At 38.1% G+C, this 22,195-nt stretch overlaps 1 protein-coding gene across 1 annotated transcript in view; it reads right to left on the bottom strand.

The window, feature by feature from the left end:
- The window catches only part of LOC108230990 (astrotactin-2), a 268,258-nt gene that overhangs the window by 25,822 nt on the left and 220,241 nt on the right, over positions 1–22,195 (bottom strand). Inside the window, exons 17-19 of the mRNA XM_017407677.3 lie at positions 17,788–18,104; positions 7,951–8,084; positions 7,067–7,215 (exon numbers count right to left, since the gene is read on the bottom strand). Coding sequence (XP_017263166.1) covers positions 7,067–7,215; positions 7,951–8,084; positions 17,788–18,104 — 600 coding nt within the window. The remainder of the gene's footprint in view (positions 1–7,066; positions 7,216–7,950; positions 8,085–17,787; positions 18,105–22,195) is intronic.

The raw sequence follows: 22,195 nt of genomic DNA, 5'->3' as shown, positions 1-22,195 counted from the left end.
GCTACTACCATGTATCAGCAGAGTAAAGAACAAAGAGTTGTGTACACATCACTGATGGCCTAATGTATTCATAGAGTGTGATGTCTTACCATCATGCACTTTGTGTTTGTCCCTAACATTTTATGCATACACCAGCTTAGCCTTCTTGATGGTCAGGAAAATGTCAGGTCTTGATAATGTTAGACGTTTTAGGTTTGGACAATTTTAGAATAAAACATTTCTTTACACTGCATTCTTGGTTGTTTAAGAGTTCTTTTAAACCAATCCAAGATCATGAACGAGTGACAAAAAGCACCTCCCCAACTACTCTACCCTGACCCCTTCTCCCAACTCATGCTGGCAATGTGTAAATAAAAGATAACAGCACTTGAACACAAATCCAGTTAGATTCTACTACCAGTCAAGACAGACAATGCATGATTATGGAAAGAAGACATCTTCTTACAGTGCAATACGTAGTGGTACTATATACATAATTTTTAAAGCAAAAAAGAGTTTCTCACATCAAAAGGTGCACATTTAATGTACAAACACAGATCATTCACTATGCTAAATTGCCAACTGGAATGTTCAACTATGAGCTCGTTGTAGAGTCCATTAAAGGTTACTAGTGATAAGTAATTGTTGACAGAAATTGTGTATCTGACACATTACTAGTTCAGAATAATGTGGCAAGGTATTGAGTTGTAACAGTAACTTCAAGGGTGAAGATTATATTAGAGACTCTGTTTTAGTGCAATTCATATAGCTTTATTTGACAATAATCAATTCATCCATTCATTTTCTGCACTCACTTTATTCAAAGTCAGAAGCTGAGATGCAGGACTCACCTTGGACAATCACCATCACAGTACCACAACAAACTAAAATCACAAAAATGAATTTAAATTAGTATTTCTTTGTCATAGTGCACCTAAACAAATGTTGGTGGGCAACAGTGAAAAAGAAATCATTCAAAGTCATATTAATGTTACGAATGACTAGATACATGAACTTAATGTTAAAATAATAATAATAATAATAATATTAAGTATTATGAACCATGCCACAACTTCTATGTTTGTGTCTTGTGATCGCTGGGAGCTTATATTGTGCTCCCAATGAACATGTAACAGTCCCCAGTTACTTTTAAAAATAGTCTTCAGTAAATGCAAGAAGAGCTTATGCTCCATTTTGTTTATATTATTGCAAGCAATTTCATTTGACTATGTCTTTATTTCTAACCTTCCAAGAGCTTGCATTGTTCTAATTTGAAAAACTTGGGAATCCCAATTTAATGTTTGAAATTAATTTTAAACTGTTTTTATCCAGCAACAAATTAAACAAAGATCAAATTTTGTTTCTCATAAATTGTGCCAAACAGATAAATTTCATTATACCTGATAGGGACAAAATGCCCCACTATAAATACTGACAAATGAAAAGGGCAGGCACTGAGAAACAACATCCTTATCTTGTCTCAGTAATAATTCCATAATTCCAGCACAGATTCATTAGTGAGCTTTTGGTGACACTGAGGGATTATCATAATTATTGAGAGATTGAGAGAAAAAAAATAATACTCAGGGAAGTCTAGACCTGTGGCGAAGGCAGTGAGACTAACAATGTGTGTGTGAAGATGCAAAAAATGGGAAAGGAAGCGAAAAGGGAAAGGGACTGCAGAAAGCCCTTGGCCCCCTGCCTGCAATCTGCAATCTGCTGATGGCTAAGCTCGTGACGAGGAGGTGCACAGCGTCCATTTTTAGCGATGAGGTCATCTTTAATTAACAAAACAAAGAGAGTCAGCTGTGTCACTCCAATCTGTTATCTGCACCCATGCTCAAGGACACCGTTTATCTCCATATAATTCAATCTCTTTAAATAAGGGCTTATCGACGCATTGGGGTGCATTCTTGGTCTCAAGCAATGATGGAGATGTTACATAAATAAGGGAGGGGGATACCGCTGATTCTGATCACAGAAGACATGGGGGAAGAGGGGAGTTATGAAGTATGTGACAGAAGAGGTAAAGCAGAGGAAGAGCCACATGTCATATGTCTCAATATGCAAGTGGCATGAGCTGGAAGAGAGAAACTGGAACTAAATTAAGGGCAAGGATCAAATGGGTAATCCATTTGAGTCCAACAGTACCAGCATGAGGTGACATCATTGCTGTATAGCCCTTTATGCTGCTGCTGTCTGGTTCACTCTGTCTCTTCTCCACACTGTGTCCTTTCTTTCTTTTACTATTTATCCTATCATTTCCCAATCTATCTCCTCTTACTTTACAGTGTCTTTTTTTTCTCCATATTTTCGTACAATCTTTTCTCATTTGACCTGCTCTAGCATACCACAGCTGATTTTCATGCTGCAAAATCAGGTGACGTCATGCAGACATTAAAAAAAAGGAAAGGGGAAAGCATAATTAAATGAGTTGTGGTAAGTGCATTTTTAGCTGATAAACACATTTGTAAAAAGTGCCACCTTAGCATTACTGTAATTTAAATAACAAGTCAATACATTAAAAAGATTGTAAATATATAGTGATGGAATTCAAAAGCACTCTCGCATTTCTTTTGGTGGTTTTTCTTTTCCTATGAACAGATAGAAATAAAACTGTCTTAAAGACAATTATCTCTTACACATTCATTAAAACAACTGCACAGCATTCTTTTAAAAATAAATGATAGTATGGTATTGAAGTTTATCCTTCTATACAACCCTGGATGACTAAAATTCAAATGCGACCAGATCAGTATTTTCTTTTATGCCTGTTACTTCTTCACACACCAGTCTAGGTATTTGGGCAGATTTTTAAATGTATCATCTGTGAATGTATCATTACATTTCACAGATGTTTTTTTTTGTAGAGAAATGCTGAGCCCTACAATAATACGCAAGCAATGCCTATCTAACTGGCTTCCTGTAAATGCTGCCTCTGCCTTGGTGTGCCATCTAGAGGTCTGTGTGAAGCCTGGTGAAATCATTCATTTTAAGCACATCTATCACTAATGTGATCTATTGACAGAAATTAGGAGGGGCAAAGAGACCCATGAGAGACAGTAAGCTCTGAGGGTATTAGGTATTCAGTAAACAGTGCTGGGGAGCAGTGTAAATAGTAATAACTGATAAAGATTCAGCAGTAGCATGTTGTTTACTTTCAGAGATGCTTAGCACATGCTTTCTAGAACATAGTAGATGTATAAGCACAATGTCTACTTGGCAGGAATGAATGGCACATTACATTTTTTTACATAAATCTGTAAATAACTACATATCATCTGTTTATGTCCATATCTTTCTCATGAGCATTAGTATGGCAAAATTACACACACGAACCATGTCACTGACTCAACTGTGAGCTCATGACAAAGATTAAAATGACCATATTCCCAAATAATGCTCACAGTTTTCTGTTTTTCGTGTCAGAAAGCAAAAAAAGTCTGAAACTCTGACAGAAAAGTTGCCCATTAAAACTAAGTTTTAATCAAAGCACAACAATGTTGTTCAGTTTAAGTAAAATATTGATTTTACTTAAGAATGTCATCTGACTAAACTTACAGTCACACACATTAAACAAAACTGTCTGTGCTGTTATTTCATCTATACTGAGATGTGTGATGATCGGATAGAAAAAGACACACAGTGTCTGAAAGTTTGCCTCCAGGCTTCTGCCAGAACAGTTTCCTCAACTTCTTTCCCACTTTGCACCACTGAAACTCATTTTGAATTTCGTCCATCTTTTTGTACTGCCTTTAGAAATTAACTGCCATGGGGATCAAAAATTCCTTAACCGGCTGCCCATTCTGGCCACACTCTAACCTAGCCTAAGCTCTGATCACCACCTGAGGCTCTCTCCAGTGGTTAGAGCCACAAGTCATGTAGCTCCAGGGCAAACCGTTCAGCCACAAAAGGCAGCTGGGGAATCCCAACTTTTCACTCAGCAATATAGGACCGAAACAACAGCTCATCCTTGTCCGTTCTTGAGTGCCTGTGGATGGGCAGCCGTGTCAGTCAGTGAGGGGGAGACTCCATCCTTTACTGTTATGATTCAATATATGGCTACACTTCATTTCAACATATTCCAATTAGAAAGTATGATTACAGTAATTGTCTTCCACAATATTCGTCTGTCATGCTCTTATCGTCCATACAATATGCCATCACTTCATATATGATGCATATATGCAAATTCTGTTTAGTAAAGGCCAACTGAGGACGCTAAAGCAGCAGTGGAAATAAGCAGTGAGTTTGATCTTGATTCCACGCAACAAAATGACAGTGAGGTACAAAACTGACTAAAGCACTCCTAGAAAGCACACAAATTCAGAGCTTTTAGGAGAGACGTAATATCATCTTGTAATGTCAGGCAAGGGAGATTCACATGAGCAATATTAGTTTAAAGGAAGAAAACGTTCTTTGTGAAGAATTTCAAAAACTGTAATTGCATCTATTCATGCAGGAAGTTACTATGAATGAAAAGTCCTTGCTGAATGGGTGGCATATTAGATTATTTGGCTCATCCTGTTAACAATCACATACTATCACATAACATCAACTGAATAAACCAATGTATGCTCATACGGAGCATTTAATCTTTCTAACCTTTGGAATTTGGATGCCGTCATATGGGAAAAATACAGTATGTGCATTTAAACATTCAAGTAAAATTTTACATATAACATTTTGAAAATCATATTGATGTTAAAGTCATAGACATGTAAGAAACAACTGGTTACAAATGACACGCTTGAAATTACAGAAGCAATGTCTGAGAACCAACTTATTTTCATCATTCAATGACCAACCTTTATGACGGGAGGATACATTCCCCTCTGCTAATCTATAGAAACAGTGCTTTGGAAACCCAGAGAGGGCTACATCCAAGTGTATGAATGCACTCGTCTTTGCCATCTGTATAAGTGTGCACATGGCTGGATGTGTGTGCTCTCAGAGTGACTCATACTCAGCATGGCTGAGTGTTTGCATGTGGCTGTCTATCTTATTTCTCTCTCAGACACCAGCCTGAAGCAGTGTGTCAACTTCCATGGGTACGGATGCACCCCAGCTTCTGCAAATACAGGCACTGGCTGAATCCCATCTCTTTCAAGCTGTGTTTTTCATTACTACTGATGACATTAGTTATGGTCAAAGTCCCATCTCTAAACAATGTTAACACTGACTCAGTAAATGTTAACAATCTTTACCTTAACTATTACAAATGCCAACACTTGCTGGGTTAATATGTGTTATTTGGATGTTTTTTCTTTCTTTTCATGTGACTGACTTTGGATCCATAAAATCATCACAGTCATTAAAGAGAGCTGTTGTTTGTACTAAAATGTACTTTTGTAGTAAGCTGTTTGCAAGGCTGGCACTACTTTTTCATAAGCTCCCATCGTTAAGGTTTGAATCACACTTTGCATTGCTCTGCACCGCCAACTATCATCACTGCCTTAAGCTTTGGATGACGTTTTTCTTTCCCCCAGTGATTATTATGATTTTACTGTAATTCTACCGAATAATACTTTATTGCATACCCACCTTTAGATGTTTAGCAAAAAAAGGCTTGACTGCAATCTCACTGGTTCAAATCATCATGCAGTCTTGGAAACTATGAACAGGGAAAATGGAAGCGAGGCACTTGCTTTCCAGAAAACCACTAAGATGCCCTCAAGCAAAGTATTTATCCCCAAAATTGCTCCACTGGAGCTTCTCCAGGACCAACATTAAAGAACTGGTTTCACTTGCAGCTCCCAAATGGGAAACTGATTATGTGTCTATGTCTGTTAAAATGAAGAGGAACTGAGAAGAAAAACATAGTGGAATAACAATTTTTGAAAACATTCTACTTTGGAGTCTTCTTGTTTTGTGTAAAGAAGGTGACTGTGGTGCAACTACTGTTTCTTTAATATCAATTTTTGGTTTCAATTCCCAATTTCAATTTAGGATGTAGCAATTTTTTCAAAAAAACTTCTTTAAAAATCCCATCTAAGATTGAGTTAAGGTGATTATTGAAGTTCTTGAGTTAATGCAAATTTTAGCATTTACCATACCACAAAAATTATAGCCACGCAAAACCAAACTTTGAGATCTTATAACATACCAATTTAAGTTACCTGTTTTTCATGAGTAATGCACTGGATATGAATATAAACCTTACCCAAAAGATGGACAGATACTGAAAATAAGCCTACAAACTAAGCAAAACAGGTTGAAATTTAGAAAATGGCAATCAGTTAAACAAAAAGTTGAAAACAATGACTCTGATTCTGTACTTTATCTCTCTTATAACATGATTTAGAGTGGTGACTGGCACGTCGCAAAGTGAGTCACCCTTACCATCTGCCCCTTCATGCCTCACCTCTGCCAGCATGCCTGTGTCTAGCTGTCTGTGCCCTCTCTTTGCTCACTGGTGCTCACGCTTCATCAGCATCCCTCCTAGGGTTGATGGATGGCTTGCCTATACTTCCCAATGATTAAAGCCAGTTTTTTGTCCAGAACACATAATTTCTTCAATTTTATTAGATCTTGCTCATTCCTCTGACTCACCCAAGCCCCTCAATTCAACAATGACCACTTCCCTCACCTGAAAACACAATGGTCATCACCACTTGTAGAGCCTGATAAATTGCCCTACTTCATTCTGACTCACTCTCAATTTAAGATTTGACTTCTGTTCTGTATCTTCCAAATTCTCCAAAACTAATTGCTCCAAATGACATTACCCTCTATAATTCTAAATTCAATCATAAACTCTGAATGCATACTTTGTGCTTCTGTTGGTATTTTTTATCTGCTTTTCTTAATGTTTACATTTAATCTTTTCATCACCATTCTAAAACCAATACCTATATCTTGACCTTTAACATGTACCAATAAGTTATCATTATGGTTTTGATGATTCTAAAATTTAAAGCTTATTTAAAACATCCCAGTACAAAGTTTCTAGTCTGAAACTTCACACACAAGATATACTTGAGTTATGTGAGCGGAATCAAAACTATGAAAAGTGTGTAACTGCTCACAAATAACAATTTACAATATACACAATACAACAATTTGCCAACAATATAACCTTCTTTACCTGTGTAGATTTCTGCCTCTGAAGGATCTTCTACTCGTTTATGCTGGATGATGTAGTCAGAAACTTTGCAGCCAATTAGGGGCTCCACATCCATCCACTCAAGGGCCACTGTTGTGCTTGAGGGCTCCAGGTAAGGGGCAAGTCGCAAACTAAAGAATCAACACAGAAAATACATAACTAAAAATATGGAAATACAGTAAGGCCAGACAATATTCTTACCTTTTTGTCCAATAGGTTAAAAATTACTGGCTGGAAATGGATTGGCACACGATAAAATACAATAAAAATGTGTACTATAAAAAAAAAATTAAAATGAAACATTTTCTGATATCTTTACTGCTGATCATTTTTATAACTAATATAATCAATTTTCTTTCAATAATTAGTTGAAAATTCTACACTTGACAGTAATATTATTGACTAGAAACCTGGTGCTTTTGTCCCTTAGAATTTTAAACATTTCCTCCAGGGACAGACCATAATTTAATCTAATAGACTTTCTAGTCTAACCTTTATGGTATACTTTTTCAGTTCATAAATGAAATGCTTTCACTCTAAAGTTTTGCCTTATTAACCTACTGTTTCAGTTTAGAACTTCTCATGGCAACAATCGCTGGAGAGGATGACTCACAAAAGCCTCAAGAGTATTATTAGGACACCTTGAATGAGAATATGTTCCTTTCGGAGGAGTGTAAGGGCCAACTCACAGTTATTAGGACTTCAGGGACTGGGCTTGAATCTACAGCTTTCTCAACCGCCGCAGGAATTAGTAGAGACAGAAATGTGTGTAAAAGTGTGTGTATTCACAGGCATTCTGTGCATGTGTGGAGAAACCCTCTTTTGTCTATGAATCCCCAGGTTTCATGGTGTCATCTCACACTTACATTGGCTGCTTGAGGGGACTGCAGTTGGGCAGACCATCTTTGCTGAAGGCACTCAGGTCACAGCGACACCAGTTATCAATGACATCGCCCTTTCCGGCACACCAGTATGAGCTCATTGTGGCGCTCTTGAAGGCCTGTAAAGGGTAACAGGTGAGAGAAATGCAATTATCTCTTGGAACATGTGCTCGCTGTCCATCTACCCTTGCCCCATACCCATCTACCATCCGGCTTACCCTCACCCTTTCCTCCAGTGTCATCCACAGTCCCAGATTTTTCACCAAACATATACACTTTCTTGAGAGAAATTCCTATAATTAAGTATGGCTACCACAGCTCTACGTCACTTAATAATTTAGAAATGGACAAAAATTCCAAACCTTAAAACCAGTTTCACAAAGGTGGCTCTTACACCTTCCTACATGCAGAGTGACCTTTTAATTCCCACCTTTCCCAATTACCGGAAGGCAGGAACATCTCAGCAGCACCAACAAGCTTACAGTGTGATATCATTGATGCACTGTGACTTTTATGATGGAGATGTGAGAGCAGTGTCACTCCTCACCTCCCTCAGTCTATGCGCTTTGTGCGTGAGATCTGTTAGCGTCGCTGTCGGTCTGACTGTGAAGGGGATGGAGGGGGAGGGTAGTGAGATATTAAGAGGTGACATCATCTCCTAACATCTCCTTGTGCTACTTCATTACCAGGCGGAAGAAAAACAAAAATCAAAGGCAGAAGCTCAGTCATCCTCTAAAAGGCAGGAAAATGCCAATATAACCATCAAAGCAGTAAAATATAAAGTCAGGGCTTTCCCTAAAGCCACAGGCATGATATAGAGTGACTTCAAGAGAGTTCACAAGCACTCTTACGCTCCCTGTTACACTATGGATCAATAGAGCTCTCCGTTATTTATATGCTCTAACTGGTCAGTAGTGCTGCCTCATGCATACTGCAATGGAGATGTGCTTGATCATGGTCACAAAAAACAGGACAAGACAGTGAACCACTGGGTACCAGGCATCCTACAGACAGAAGAGAATATCCTCTTTTATTCCCATTAAATCATGACATTCACTATCAGAAAGCAAAGCAAATAAAAAGACAATATATATAACTTTAAGAGAAATAGAATAGAAGCACACACAAACAAGCTAGAATCAGTGATAGATTTCCACGGTTTGTTGTTTCAATTCAAAGACTACATGTCAGAGAAAACTTTTGCAAAGTGTTGATTTGTACAAGTGACATTTGAGATTACTCTTATTTGTCACATAAAAGACAGTGTTTAGCCAAAAAAATTAGGTAGAGCATGCACTTAGAAGCTGGTAGTAACATTTCCACAACACAGCATTGTTAGCTGTGAAGAAAGCTCAACAGATTTTCATGGGAACTGACTCCTTCTAATACCACTTGCTTTCACTCCAAGGCAAAGTACCTCAAGAGTGCAAGTGACCTAAATGAGCAGCAGAGGAAAGACTGAGGGAAAAAAAAGAGGGTGAGGCTGGAAAGACCATGGAAAATAGGACAATAAAAAAAGCAACAGGATGAAGAAGAAAACAAAGGTGTGAAAAAGGGCTCTTAAACTCGTAAAGCTATCCCCTATATTACTAGAGGGAAAATCCCTCTGCAATCAAGGTTTTCTCATTAAAAAGTATATCCTCCAAAACAAACCAGTTTGAACTGGCAGAAAGAGCAGTCATAGGGGGTAAGCAAAGATACAAAGATATACAATAATTCCACAGAAACCAAAAAAAATAAAGTAATAACATTTCTCCCTCCTTGCCTGAACCCATGTGGTTAACTGTTGCCGGAATACAACAACAGCTGGAACCTTGCCACCTCATGTCAATGGGAAGCAGACCACAGACAAAAGCATCAAAAAAATCCTGGAATCTGGGTCTACGCCCGCACAAGACTAGACAAATATGCAAAATGACCTCCAATACAAAGGGCAAAAGAAAGAAAGACCACAGGACTTCCATGCGTTTACCACCATCAGTTTCTTAGAAAAACCTCATATGGGTATATACGCTTGATTGCATGGCTGCACATGTGAAAAACAGACAAAGCGATTACCACCATGTTTATGTTTGAAGAGTAACGCAAGCCAGTCTCCACTGGGTAAACAGGGAATCTAATTGTGGTTTAGGGAATGAGGTGGGGAGTTGTGTGTGTGTGTGTGTGTGTGTGNGTTCCAGGGGGCACAGGAGGTAAGACATAGATGAAGGTTTACAGAAAGGGAATGAAAAAAGAAAAGCAGTACTGTATACATGTAAAATGATAATGTGTCAAATGTCTGGTGGTGAAGAGAGCAAAATGTTCTAACGATGGAAAAAACCAGTCGTTAAGAGCAATAAAGTAGAAAGGGCTTAACATTTCTGATCGGTGGAGTATGCATTTTATTTCCATCTTTCTGTCTTAGTCATCTCAGTTTTATCTCCACTACAGCTCATAATTCCTGTAAACTTCAAATTGTACAACAGGGATCTTTTGTATTGTTTCCAAAAACAACATTTAAGCTTCAACCACAGCACACCCCCAGCTGCACCACCAAAGTAAGCTCCAGGATGGAAAAAAAAAAAAAAGTGGAATCAGACCTAAAACATCCTAATATCAGACTGTTTCCCATGAGCTACATTCTAAAGAAAAATGAAAATGCCTCAGAATTTTGTGAAAATATGTAACTGTAACAGCTTTTCAATGAACTGGGTGGCACACTTTTCTGCACTAAGGTGCGTCTGTGACAGAAGAGTGAAAAGACTGTATGAGACATCACACACATTAGCTACACAAGACAGTTTAGAGGAATGAAATGGTAACTTCTGATTGTTTCACACCAGTTATAATCTAACGCATATTGTTAGTCAGTTTACTCCAATTTGTAAATGTAACATATTTTAAATGAAGTGTGTTGAAACACTTCTGCATTTATGTGCATCTTTAGGGACAGACAGAACAATTTAAAGCTGTGTCGGCAAAACATAACAGCAATTTGTTAGATTTCCCCCCTCTCCCAATGTTTCTGTTCCTAGGCACAAATTAAAACAACCACAATCCCCTTAGAATGTGTTTCATTAACAGATTTTGAGTATGAATGGATCAAGAATGCTGCCACTTTGTGTATGTGTGTTGTTCCAGAACTGACATCATGAAAGTCCATTGTACTGGCTTTATTCATTACAATGTTGTTCATGTAGCAAGTTTCAACAGAGTTTGGAGTGATTCTACAATGTATAGGGTGCAGTTCTAACCAGATGCAACTGCAACACTTTAGTACAACAGTATTGAGAATTGAGCACACATCAGTAAACTTAATTTGTCTAATTTACTGTGTGACTTAGTCCTTAGTAGACATGCAATAATTTAGGGCAAACAGAATGTTGAAGGTTCCTGCAAAAAAATTCTGAGGGATAAAAAGTTAAGGGATGCTCTGTCTCAAACCCACATAAAGATAAAAATTAGAGGTGACAAGAGGACGGTATATGTTTTTGACTAACCACAAATCACTATGTCCTGAGGCAATCACAAATATCAGACTGGAGTACAGATCAAGGCATTTCTCATTGATTGGTACTCATGTACCTGCCACACTGTGCTCGAGATCTCTCTTGTTCACGTAAGTCTATGATTTTACATCAGAGGTGCTGCTATATGCCATATGTCAGCTGCAAAACAGGAACCTTTGTGATGTATTGTGATAAAATGTCTGTGGTATGAACTTATTTTGAAATACAAAATGAGAACATTTTAGTAGCTATTTGCAACATTGCAGTAGCGACATAACTACATTCAATACCACCAGTTTAACAAGACATTTAAAATCCTAACACTGGGCTGAGAAGATTGAGTTGACCAAGCTGAAGCCAACACAGCTAAGTGACACACTTTAGAGGAAACTCAAAAGAGATGAAACAAGTTTCCATCAGTGATAAGGCAAAAAGAATTACAGAATGTGTGACTGAATTTAGCACTGGATGACCATTCCATTGCTATAGTGGAGAAAAAAGCATTTCATTGTCTCAAACTGGATAAAAAGATTTGCCATAACCTGACATATTTTATTTCCGTGTTAATAATAAAAATATCAATTTGAGGAACAGAAACAGAAGTTTAGATTTCTACAATGTAGGTCTACTGAAATATCAGGCATGCAGTGGGATTAATTTGATTTATTTTAATGTACTTATGATATGTTATGTACAAGTATGTGCTGTAATAAAATGAAATGAAATAAATAAATAAATACAAGTACTGGATTGAGAAAATCAGAGAATCCTTCCTTTTTAAATGACTCAGAACACGACTTATCCATATTTTTATTACACATTCTCTGCTGACTACACAATGGCAGAAAACAGACCAAATTACCTATGCCTAATAGCTTCATGTTAAAATTCCAAATTTCTGACAAGCAAAACTCTACCAGACCCTTTGTGACAGTGGACGGTGGCTGGTTTGCAGCAATGAGAGATTTGCCATCAGGAACTGGAGATGCTATTGTTGTCATAAATGACATCAGGGTACGTCATTTCCCAAACATTTCCCAACTCATCTCCAGTGGCGTTAACATCTGTGAACAAACTCAGCTTTAAAATAATCCCTTTCAGCTTTGTTTAAAAACCACCACCAATAAATAACAAGACCTGTTACTATCAGCAATTCCAGCCACAAATTCCAAGTCTCGATGTCATTTAGTACCATTAGACTCAATGGCACCAAAACACTATGCGAACCTTTCACTTTCGTAGAACCGTGTCGTGACTTACAAGAAGGCAAGTGAGGCCATTGTGACCTCCTTAATGTATTAATCTGTTTGTCTAGTCTATGCTGACCAAATTACTGTCTGTATTCAGAGGCTAATACACAAAAACACTGGCCAGCTGGCCCACAGTATTGATTTATAAGATAATCACCAGTGGTGGAATAGAGTCTAAGTCAGAACACACAGCAAATCATTTGTGTTTGTGTGTGTGTGTGTGCGTGCGCACACGCACGTCATTGCATTTATGTGACTTTTCCAATCATTCAAGGGTAATGGTGTTAAAAAGGAGCCAATGGGCTGCTTCTAGGAACCTTATCAGAGGTAGCACTTCCAGGAAATGAAACACGAAGGGCGGCTTGAGGGTTGGTTCATCCAGAGGTTGATAGGGGATTGACATGAAAACCCTCAAACATCATATAGGGTTGCTTTTTTGTAACACCAACTCTGTCTGACAAGATTCTAAACTCATCCGAACTGTCTAGCAACATAAACTGATTGTCAGTCTGCAATCTTATTTCCTCAAATAAATTACAATATCGCTCAAACAACAAAAAAAGCCAATATAGAATATTAATATCATAAATGTGAAAACAATAATGTGGTAACACAAATGAAAACACAAATTAAAGTTAACATTAGGCAGTCTCTTGCAATGGAAATTGGTATGAGTGGGGGCTGCAGGTCACACTATCCAAGAACAAGAAGTAGAGCTTATTGTTTTTTGTAGAAAACCTGTGATCCATGATGATGATGTTCTCCTGTTCTGGTGGAAATGTACCAACACCTGCATTCCCCTCTGTGTGTCACAAGCACACCTTTGGATTGAGTTTTCAGCAATGCTGGAAAGTTTGCAAGGCTGCTGTGTCCCCTACTCAAACCTAACGAGGCCAATATGCTAGTAGGCTTTTTGACAAAAAGGCTTTAAATATGTCATGTTGATTCTGCAACATTATACACAGATTTGTTTTGAGCCTTGTTTATTTAGTTCCTAAATAAAAAAAAGTGTACATATTACATATGATGATTTTGTTCAGTTTTTGTATGGCTAAACTTTGACCACAAAGTGTTTAAAGGATTTATTTACCATTAGGACTTTCTGAATTGAATATACATTGCTTCTCACACCAGCTTTACTCTTGTGCTTAATCTTGTTATAGTTCTTACACTTTGAACCTGCCACCATTCATCTACCTCACTGTTGGTGACATAGTCATGAACAACTGCAGTACCAGTGGAAACACAGTAGCATAGAGCATTTTGACCTGTTAGACTCGGAACCAATTTGTTCAGAAGGTTTGCCATAATTCAGTCACTGCAACACAAGACTAAGAAACACTGGCAAGCACCACAAGAGTAAACTTATTTATTCATGAATTGAGAAATTTTAGCCTGGAATCAAACAGTCTGTGGGGGTCAGTGTGTGCATGTGTGTATTTACATGGATGAATTAGGTCTTCCTCTGTCATATCCAATCTAATTCTACAACTGGCAGTCAAACTTAAAGCCAGGTTTAAATCAGACAAGGTCAGAAAACAGAATAACCTGTGAAATCAAACCTACCCTTCCAAAATCTAGTATGATTTTATTTTTAAATTATAGGGCTTAAATTGGGTCAAACAATTTTGAGGCATTTGCTTTATCTACAGTTTATTAATTATACAGTAATAAAATGCGACCCCAATGTCACATAACCCCAGTTTTTAACTATGTACTGTAGGTACTTAATTGTTATTTGCTAAAATGTTGAAATAGGATGAAATACAACACAGAATAAAGTAAAAGTGAATGGAATTATGTTCAGTGTATTGGAATATTAGCACTGCAAATATGCACCAAAATATTTTAGGGTCCATTTTCGTTTGTTGCCTTTTTGATCTATATAGGAAGTCAAAACAGAAAATGCTAGAAAGAAAGGCTCTAACACAGGTATTTCTAATGTTTAATTCAGTTTCTTTTCATTTCAGGTTGAGGAGTTCACTTAGAAATGACTATATCCTATTGTGGCCAAATCCCTTTTGGTTTAGCATAGGATATATATGAAGAGAACATGACATGTTCTGTCAAACAGTCAGGCAGCCAGGGTGAGGTCACTGAAAGATGCCAGTAACAGAGAAGGAGAGAGCCAAAGAAAAAGTGACATCTCTATTAAAGCCAGAAAATAGCATATACAGAGACATGTATCCAAATAGCTATACACACATAGAAACAATTTCAGTCAACCTAATCATGAACAGGACTACTAAGCTTCTATTCGATTGCTTCTATGGATTTAGGGTAAAAGGAAAAAGGACCTCATTTCTGAAAGAGCTTTTGCAACATGGCAGCTGTCTTTCCCTATAGACCCAGCCAAGTAGAAAAGATTGTCTCAAGCAAAATTGTGTGTGTGTGAGACGGATGCACACATAAAAGATAGAGAGATGGAGTGATTGCGGATGGACAGGTTGCTGCTCGTCTCTAATGCAATATATGTATGTGCCATTCAGACCAGCAGCAGCTGCGGCCAAGAAAAGACGAGAAAGCAAGCAAAAAAAGAGCAGAATGATGGACTTCCCGCCCTCCCCAGAGGTTGATGACATCAATAAGAAGCTAATAATCCTGCCTCAAGCTACCTCAGAAGGGCTTGCCAAATCGGTCCACTGCAGTCTAACCCTCTCCTTGTCCTCATGCACCTTTTTATCCAAGTGCCCAGAGGACCAAGGGTAGTTTAGGAAAGAGAAGAAGGAGCTGTATGTTTGGAAGAGCGGGAAAGAAAGACATTTTGCACTTCCTCACGTTTAGGTATTGACAGGGTCCACTACGGGCTGTCTGCTATTGATCGCACCTTCTTTTCTGTGGGGATCTAGTACTTATTATGACAGGCACGTACAGGAGATAATGCTGTGTTTTCGAAGTGCATTTATCTATATTACATGTATATTTTTGAAGGTACAATGATTAGATATTTGGTTAAAATGATGCTGTGTAACTGTTGGGTGTGAGTCACTGCTTTAGTTTACGCACAAGGAGATAACAGATGCACCAGATGTTCAGTCGGAAAACAAACTCAAAATACAACACAAACAGGGCAACATGTCGTCAACTAAATAAAAATGAAACCAGAGCCTTTTCTGAAATTAGCTTCTGGAAAACAAATTTGATATGATTAACTTTCACTGTAAAAAAGGTCTCATATGGAATGAATCATGAACACAGTATGTGGCCATTAGGCTGACATCACATTTAGATGAGCATGCGTGTTTAAACAGAGATACATGTACACATGAATACCCAATAAAATATATTGCTGGTCTGAATGGCACATACATATATTGCTTGTCCTATTTTTTCAAATGGGTGGTTTCACTTCACTTTCAGCTCAGATCCTTGGTATTTCTTGAGCTTCTTGTGCTCCTTGTTCCTGATGTTACAGTTACTTGAAACTGCTACATGGGATACCTCCATGTAGAGGAGGTGACTAACAACTGCTCCACCGTGGAACCGGTATTCATAGCCGCTCTTTACAATGACCTGGCTGGTTTTTAGGCCTATGCAGAAGTAGGGCCGGAGCATCACCTTAGTATATGCTGCACTAGATGCTGACTTGTGCAATTGGCATTGAATTGGCCTCTCAAGTTGTCTTCCACATTCCCACTGAGCTCTCGTTGAAGGCTCTTTCATTTCAGTGTTCTATCATTGTAAAGTTTCAAGCACTCCAGTATCCGTGTGTGTGACATTGAGTCACAGGCTTTCCTGTAGTCAATCCAGGCAGTGCACAGGTTTGTGTGTCTGGTCTTACAGTCTTGAGATACAGTTCTATCGAACAGTAACTGGTGATTGGCTCCCCTGGTGTTGGTGTCAGTTCCGTTCTGTGCCTCACTCATTTATTGACCCATGTGCCTATTCATCTTAGCCACAATGATGCCTGACAGAAGCATGTTGTACATAGGCACCTGAATGGTCGGCAGTTGGATGGAATTGCTCTTTTCAGGGTTTTTTTATCATCAGTACTGTCCAGTCTGGGGTAAACCACTCTGGCTGGGTCCCTACTATTAGGAGCTGGTTCATCTGTGCTGCTAGGCATTCATAAAGATCAACCAGTTTCTTTAGCCAGTAGATGTGGATCATGTTAGGCCCTGGTCCAGTCCAGCTTTTCATATCTGAAACTCTGTCTTGGATGTCTGCCACTGTGATGATACTGGTTTTTGTTCTGGGAGACTGCTGTGTTCTGATCTTAGATCCTGTAGCCATGGGCCATTATCGTTGTGTGATGCCTCCTTCCTCCCATATGCTCCTCAAGTATTACTCAGTCTCAGCTCTGGGTGGCTCTACTCTCTTGTTATTCCCCTGCCATTGAGTGTACACTTTGGATGGTGTGGTGCAGAAATACCCTTTGAGACGTTGTTTGTCAGTCTCTAAACCCTCTCTCTCTCTCTCTCTCTCTCTCTCTCTCTCTCTCTCTCTCTTATATATATATATATATATATATATATATATATATTCTTCACAATTCTTCACATACTCACAAATATACACACTGACTTCCCCACAAGAGAAAACCATGATGTCATCCTTTTTATGCCCTCTGTATTACAGTACTCATTTCTTTAGTCAAAGTCAACCAACTTGTGCCATCTAGAGGCAAATTGTTACAGCACCAGCAGATGAATGCTTCAAAGCACAAACAATATGTACAGTTGGAAAGAATTACGACATCATCTTATGGCATGAGACTGCATATTAGGCAAAACGTGCTGGACAGTCAATGGACACCTTCTCATGTAACATACAAAAAGCTTGGGATGTGGTTCAGAACAACATGTTTAAGTTTACCTGTAACAACATGTTTGTTTGCGAGGTTAATGGAATAATTACATGTATATGTGTTTACAATAATACTGAAACAGTTGTTAGTTTTCATATAAATTAATCAAACATGACATATCTAATTTTCAAGTGAACTGGAATTTAAAATTAAACTTTGACCTTTTTAACCATTCAGAAAATAAAACTTAAAGTGAACTGGAGTTGGTGTTTTTTTGCACTTGTACATTTGGAAGAACACACACACATAGATTTCTATTCCTACGCTTCTTTCTCACCTCTTTGGTGACGTTGTCTTGGATCAGGCCGTAAAGGGGCACGACCCGGCTGACTTCAAGCAAGACAGGGATGGGGGAAGGCTGCTCTCCGCTCCGGTTGTTACCACCTCTCCCCGCCCCTCCTCTCACTGTGGTCTGGTGATGGCACAAGTGGCAGCCAGAAGGACAGCTTCCCTTTTCCTCGCAGCGGATCTCCACGCCGTTCACTATGTCATCAACTAACAGCTGGCTCTTCTGCAGAGCCAACAAGTAGTTGATGAAGGGAACTGACTTCAGCTCACGCCGCCCTCCACCACCAACTCCCTGTTCAGTTGCCTCTGGAAGGTGAAGCAGGAGAGAAAGGGAGGATATGAGGGAATAGATAGGAGAGGATAAAAATAAAGACAAACACTTAACAAAAATTACATTTTGTATACATTTTAGTTCACTTCAAAATCAAGCCTTCAAAAAAAAAAAGTTTTTTGTTTTTAAAGATACTGTGTATTTACACATGAAGTAACACAGAACTTCAATTCTTCAACCGCATCCTGTATTATGGATTTTTATGTATTGTCTCCAGTGTCTGATTTTCAAGCTATGACTATACATTCTTGCTTTGTGTTTTAGTTTTGTGTCATCTTTTTCACACTTGTCTTTTGATGGTATCATTTTGTTTTTGTTTACCTGATTTATTACTTTTGTTTCACACTTTGCATCCTTTTTATACTTCCAGAGCCAGTTCCCTTGTTGTGTTTTCAGCTATCCCTCCACATCTGGTTCTAGTTTGTATCTCACTTCACCTGCTTTGTGTCAGTTGTTATTCTTGCCCAGTGTAAACATATCCTAGTTTCTTTTGTTCCCTATGAGATCCTTGCTGTTGTTTCGTCTTGAACAGTTCATCATCATGTCAAAATTGGTTTCTTTTTTATTCAGCACTGAACCCTTGCATCTGAATTCCTGCCTCGGAGCGCCTTCAGTTTGTTTTATTTAAATAAAAGTTTATTTGATAACTCACCTTCCTGGCTCCTGACTGTCAGCCTGAATTTGGGTCTTTTTCCTCACCACCCTTTGAGCAAAGGATCTGGCCAGCACAAAGCTAGCAGATTTATTAGCTCCCGAGGAGTTTATGGAGGTACATGTGGCAGTAAAGACTTTCAATAATACTGCTTGGCTGTATCCTCTGGACTCAGGGAAAATTTGTGAGCTGATGAAGACTTAAATACAGAGTTTGTTCACAAGGATTATTGAGTCACCTGGGATGGTGGAGCTGCGTGCTGAGGTGGAGCATGATAAAATTTGGGAAGTAATTCACTAATCTTCAACCCTCGAAGCCTTCCTGGCCTCTGCTAGCTTATAGCTGTCTGGTATACAAAATAGAGACTCCAAGTGAAGGAAGGCTTCCATGTCAGTCTCTACGCCACAGACACAGACGCAGACAGAATGCCTGCCAAAGTCCTTGCCTCAATTAACAACAGAGTTCAGGTCTGAGCCAGGTCTATGGCTTAACTAGAACCAGCCATGTCAGAACTGCAACACAGCCCCTAAATTATATGTCAGGGTCCAGTTAACAAGTCCGAGTAGATTGGAGAACAGAGGTTGAGAGGTGAATTGGGGCAGCCTTTCCTGAGGGTCAGATGCTGTATTGGTCTGTTGTGGCGCAGAAAGCACTGTGCCGACGGTAAAGCTGCAGATTTATCAGTCAGTCCATGTGGCAACCCTCATCTACGATCATGAACTATGCATGGTGTCCGAATAAGCTAGACTGTAAATACAAGCAGTCAAATGAACTTCCTCAGAGTGGCTCGATTCTCAAGGATATGGTCAGAAACCTAACTGTATGGTGAGGGCTCAAACTGAAATCAAAAATGAATATCAGGAAAAGTATGAATATAATTTTGCCTGATTCATGTGCCCCTCTCTAAACCGAAAGATTCCCAGTTCAGATGGTTTAAACATCTGTAAAGGATGCATTTTGAATGTCTTAAGTCTCACTTTGAGGAAGCCTCAGGACTCAGAGGAAAAATTGTATCTCACAGCTTAGGAACACCTCAGTGTCCCCTTGAAGGAGAGGGAGGAGGAAGCTGGGCAGAGGGAAATCTCGGGGAGTCTCAGCTAAAACTTTTTTCTAGTAACCTGCCCCTGGATAAGAAAAAGAAGAAAGATGGCTGGATATGTTTTTTTTCTCCCACTCTTTTCCCATTTTTCTGTTGTCCTTTTCAGAATTGTGAAGTGGCTGAAGGAAATACCAGCAGTCAGGTTAGAGGTGGGGTACCCTCCAGAGAGACTGCAGAGTCAACACAGAGACAAACAACACAACCAAACATGCACCCACTGACTCATACCTAAGGTGGAGATAAAATTGCAGTTTAACACACTCTAGGAGGAAGCCAGAGAACCTGAAGAAAACCCACACATGATGGGCAGACACAGAAATGCTCCAAAGTTGTTATCTTTTTGTTGTAATGCAATCGTGCAAACTACTACGTCCCCACCCTGCTTTAATTTTTTTATTTTTTTATCACACGTTTTACAATAAACCGACTTTTCATTTCAAGCATAAAAGTTATTTGTGGTAATAAAATTCAAGCTAAAATGAACATCTAATAAAAACTATAAAATGTTTTTTCTATTACTATACTACTGACACTGCAAAAGTGGTGTTGTGCAATAAAAAAATACATGACTTGTTAAAAAAATGCAAGTACTCAAGATTAATTTAAAGGAAACAACCAAATTGTAGCAACAACTGCCATAATGTGCCATGACGTTCATCGTAATGTAATGGATTTTTCCAAAGCAATTTCAGCATAGTAATCCAAAAACTATCATTGCAATTTAAAATGATTTAACATGAATTGTACCTTAGGTCACCAAATTATATAAATATTTTAAATTATCAGGCAAAAAAACCCGCTAACAAATAAAAAGAAAAGAAAAATGCATAACTTGACTTGAGCCTTGTTTTTAGACGTACATATGAGCTCTTGTATTAGTTTTCAAAATGAGTCTTTGGATGGCTCTGTGAGTTACTTCCTGTGTGGTGTACAACATTAAGAAGCAGTTAAAAGCATCTAAACAGTGGCTCAAAACGCAGAGACAATCCTTACAATAAACTAAGCAAATCAGCAATACTTTTTACTTGATTCAGATGTAGCTTACAACTATCCGAAGTAATAATAATAATAATAATAATAATAATAATAATAATAATAATAATAATAATAATATTGGAAATAAAAAAGAAGCAAAACTCAATGATTACCTGTAATACATTCGTTTTGGCCAGAGTTTGTGTTACAACAAATTCAGATACAGTGTCATAAGGCTTATTGTATATATTGCTACATGGTTACTAACTGTGATTACCATATTGCTGTAGTAAAAAATAAGCAAGAACAAAACAAAACACATACACAAAAAATAGACTGAGCCAAATATTAATCGCATACTATGTGATTAACCTCTGTTATTTTGAGATCATACTGTTTGGAATAGCGACGGTTTTACAGAATTTATTACTTTTAGCATGACGAAAATTATTCAGTAGTTCCACTAGACTAGTGTATGGATGGCAACTTTAAACTTTTTTCTTCTCAAACCAGAAGTAATCCTTTTCAAAGTTACTGGCCTACAGAAACATCACATTGTCTGAAGTGATGCTGCATAAACACTCTTTAGAAGACCTGCCCTGACATCTAGTGGCCTTTCTCTGTAATTACAGGTGTATGGTGATAAACGTTTTCTCAATATATGAATGGTTTGAATGTGGTAGATGATAGTTTAGCAGTGAATCGTTTTCTCAGCTACAGTTTGGGTAATTAGTTAAGTTAAGTTATGTTAAATAGCGTTAGCTTCAGTTAATGATGTAACTTTTATTTGCCTAATCTGTTTTGTCAAATCCTGCTAATGAAGTTGAGTAAATTGTATGCATGACATACGATTCGTGGCATGCTGTGAAGATTTGCCCAGCTTCCAATCGAACAAATAACAAATTCAAAACTAAATATTTTTAGTTAAAATTCTGACGAGTCATATGTTTACAAGACTGAGTGGCGGAATGGATTCCTGTTCATCCAGGCATAGAAGGTAATGTGGAAAAAATATATATATTTTAGTCACACAATCACTGAAATCAAATGGATAAAAGTTGAAATTCTGATATGTAAGGCAGAAGTAAAGATTATCATAATGAAACATTCACACAAAGTTAAGCTGGAGAAATGGAATATAAATATCAGACTAGATTATGTTTATACAGCACTTAGTCAAGAACCATTAGACATGTTTTACAAGACTGTAATAGATCTAGAAAGAAGCTACTAATGCTACAGATGAGAGGAAAAAGGCCTTGGCGTTAAACAATTTGTACAGAAAGGCTTGTTTGCCTATTAAATATAAAAAAAAGACAAGTTTATGTCATAAAATTGAT

The sequence above is a fragment of the Kryptolebias marmoratus genome, linkage group LG14 (assembly GCF_001649575.2).
Source record: "Kryptolebias marmoratus isolate JLee-2015 linkage group LG14, ASM164957v2, whole genome shotgun sequence".
NCBI classification, from domain to species: domain Eukaryota; kingdom Metazoa; phylum Chordata; class Actinopteri; order Cyprinodontiformes; family Rivulidae; genus Kryptolebias; species Kryptolebias marmoratus.
Note: the sequence above shows the minus strand (reverse complement) of the source record. Positions and strands in the feature narration are given on the sequence as shown.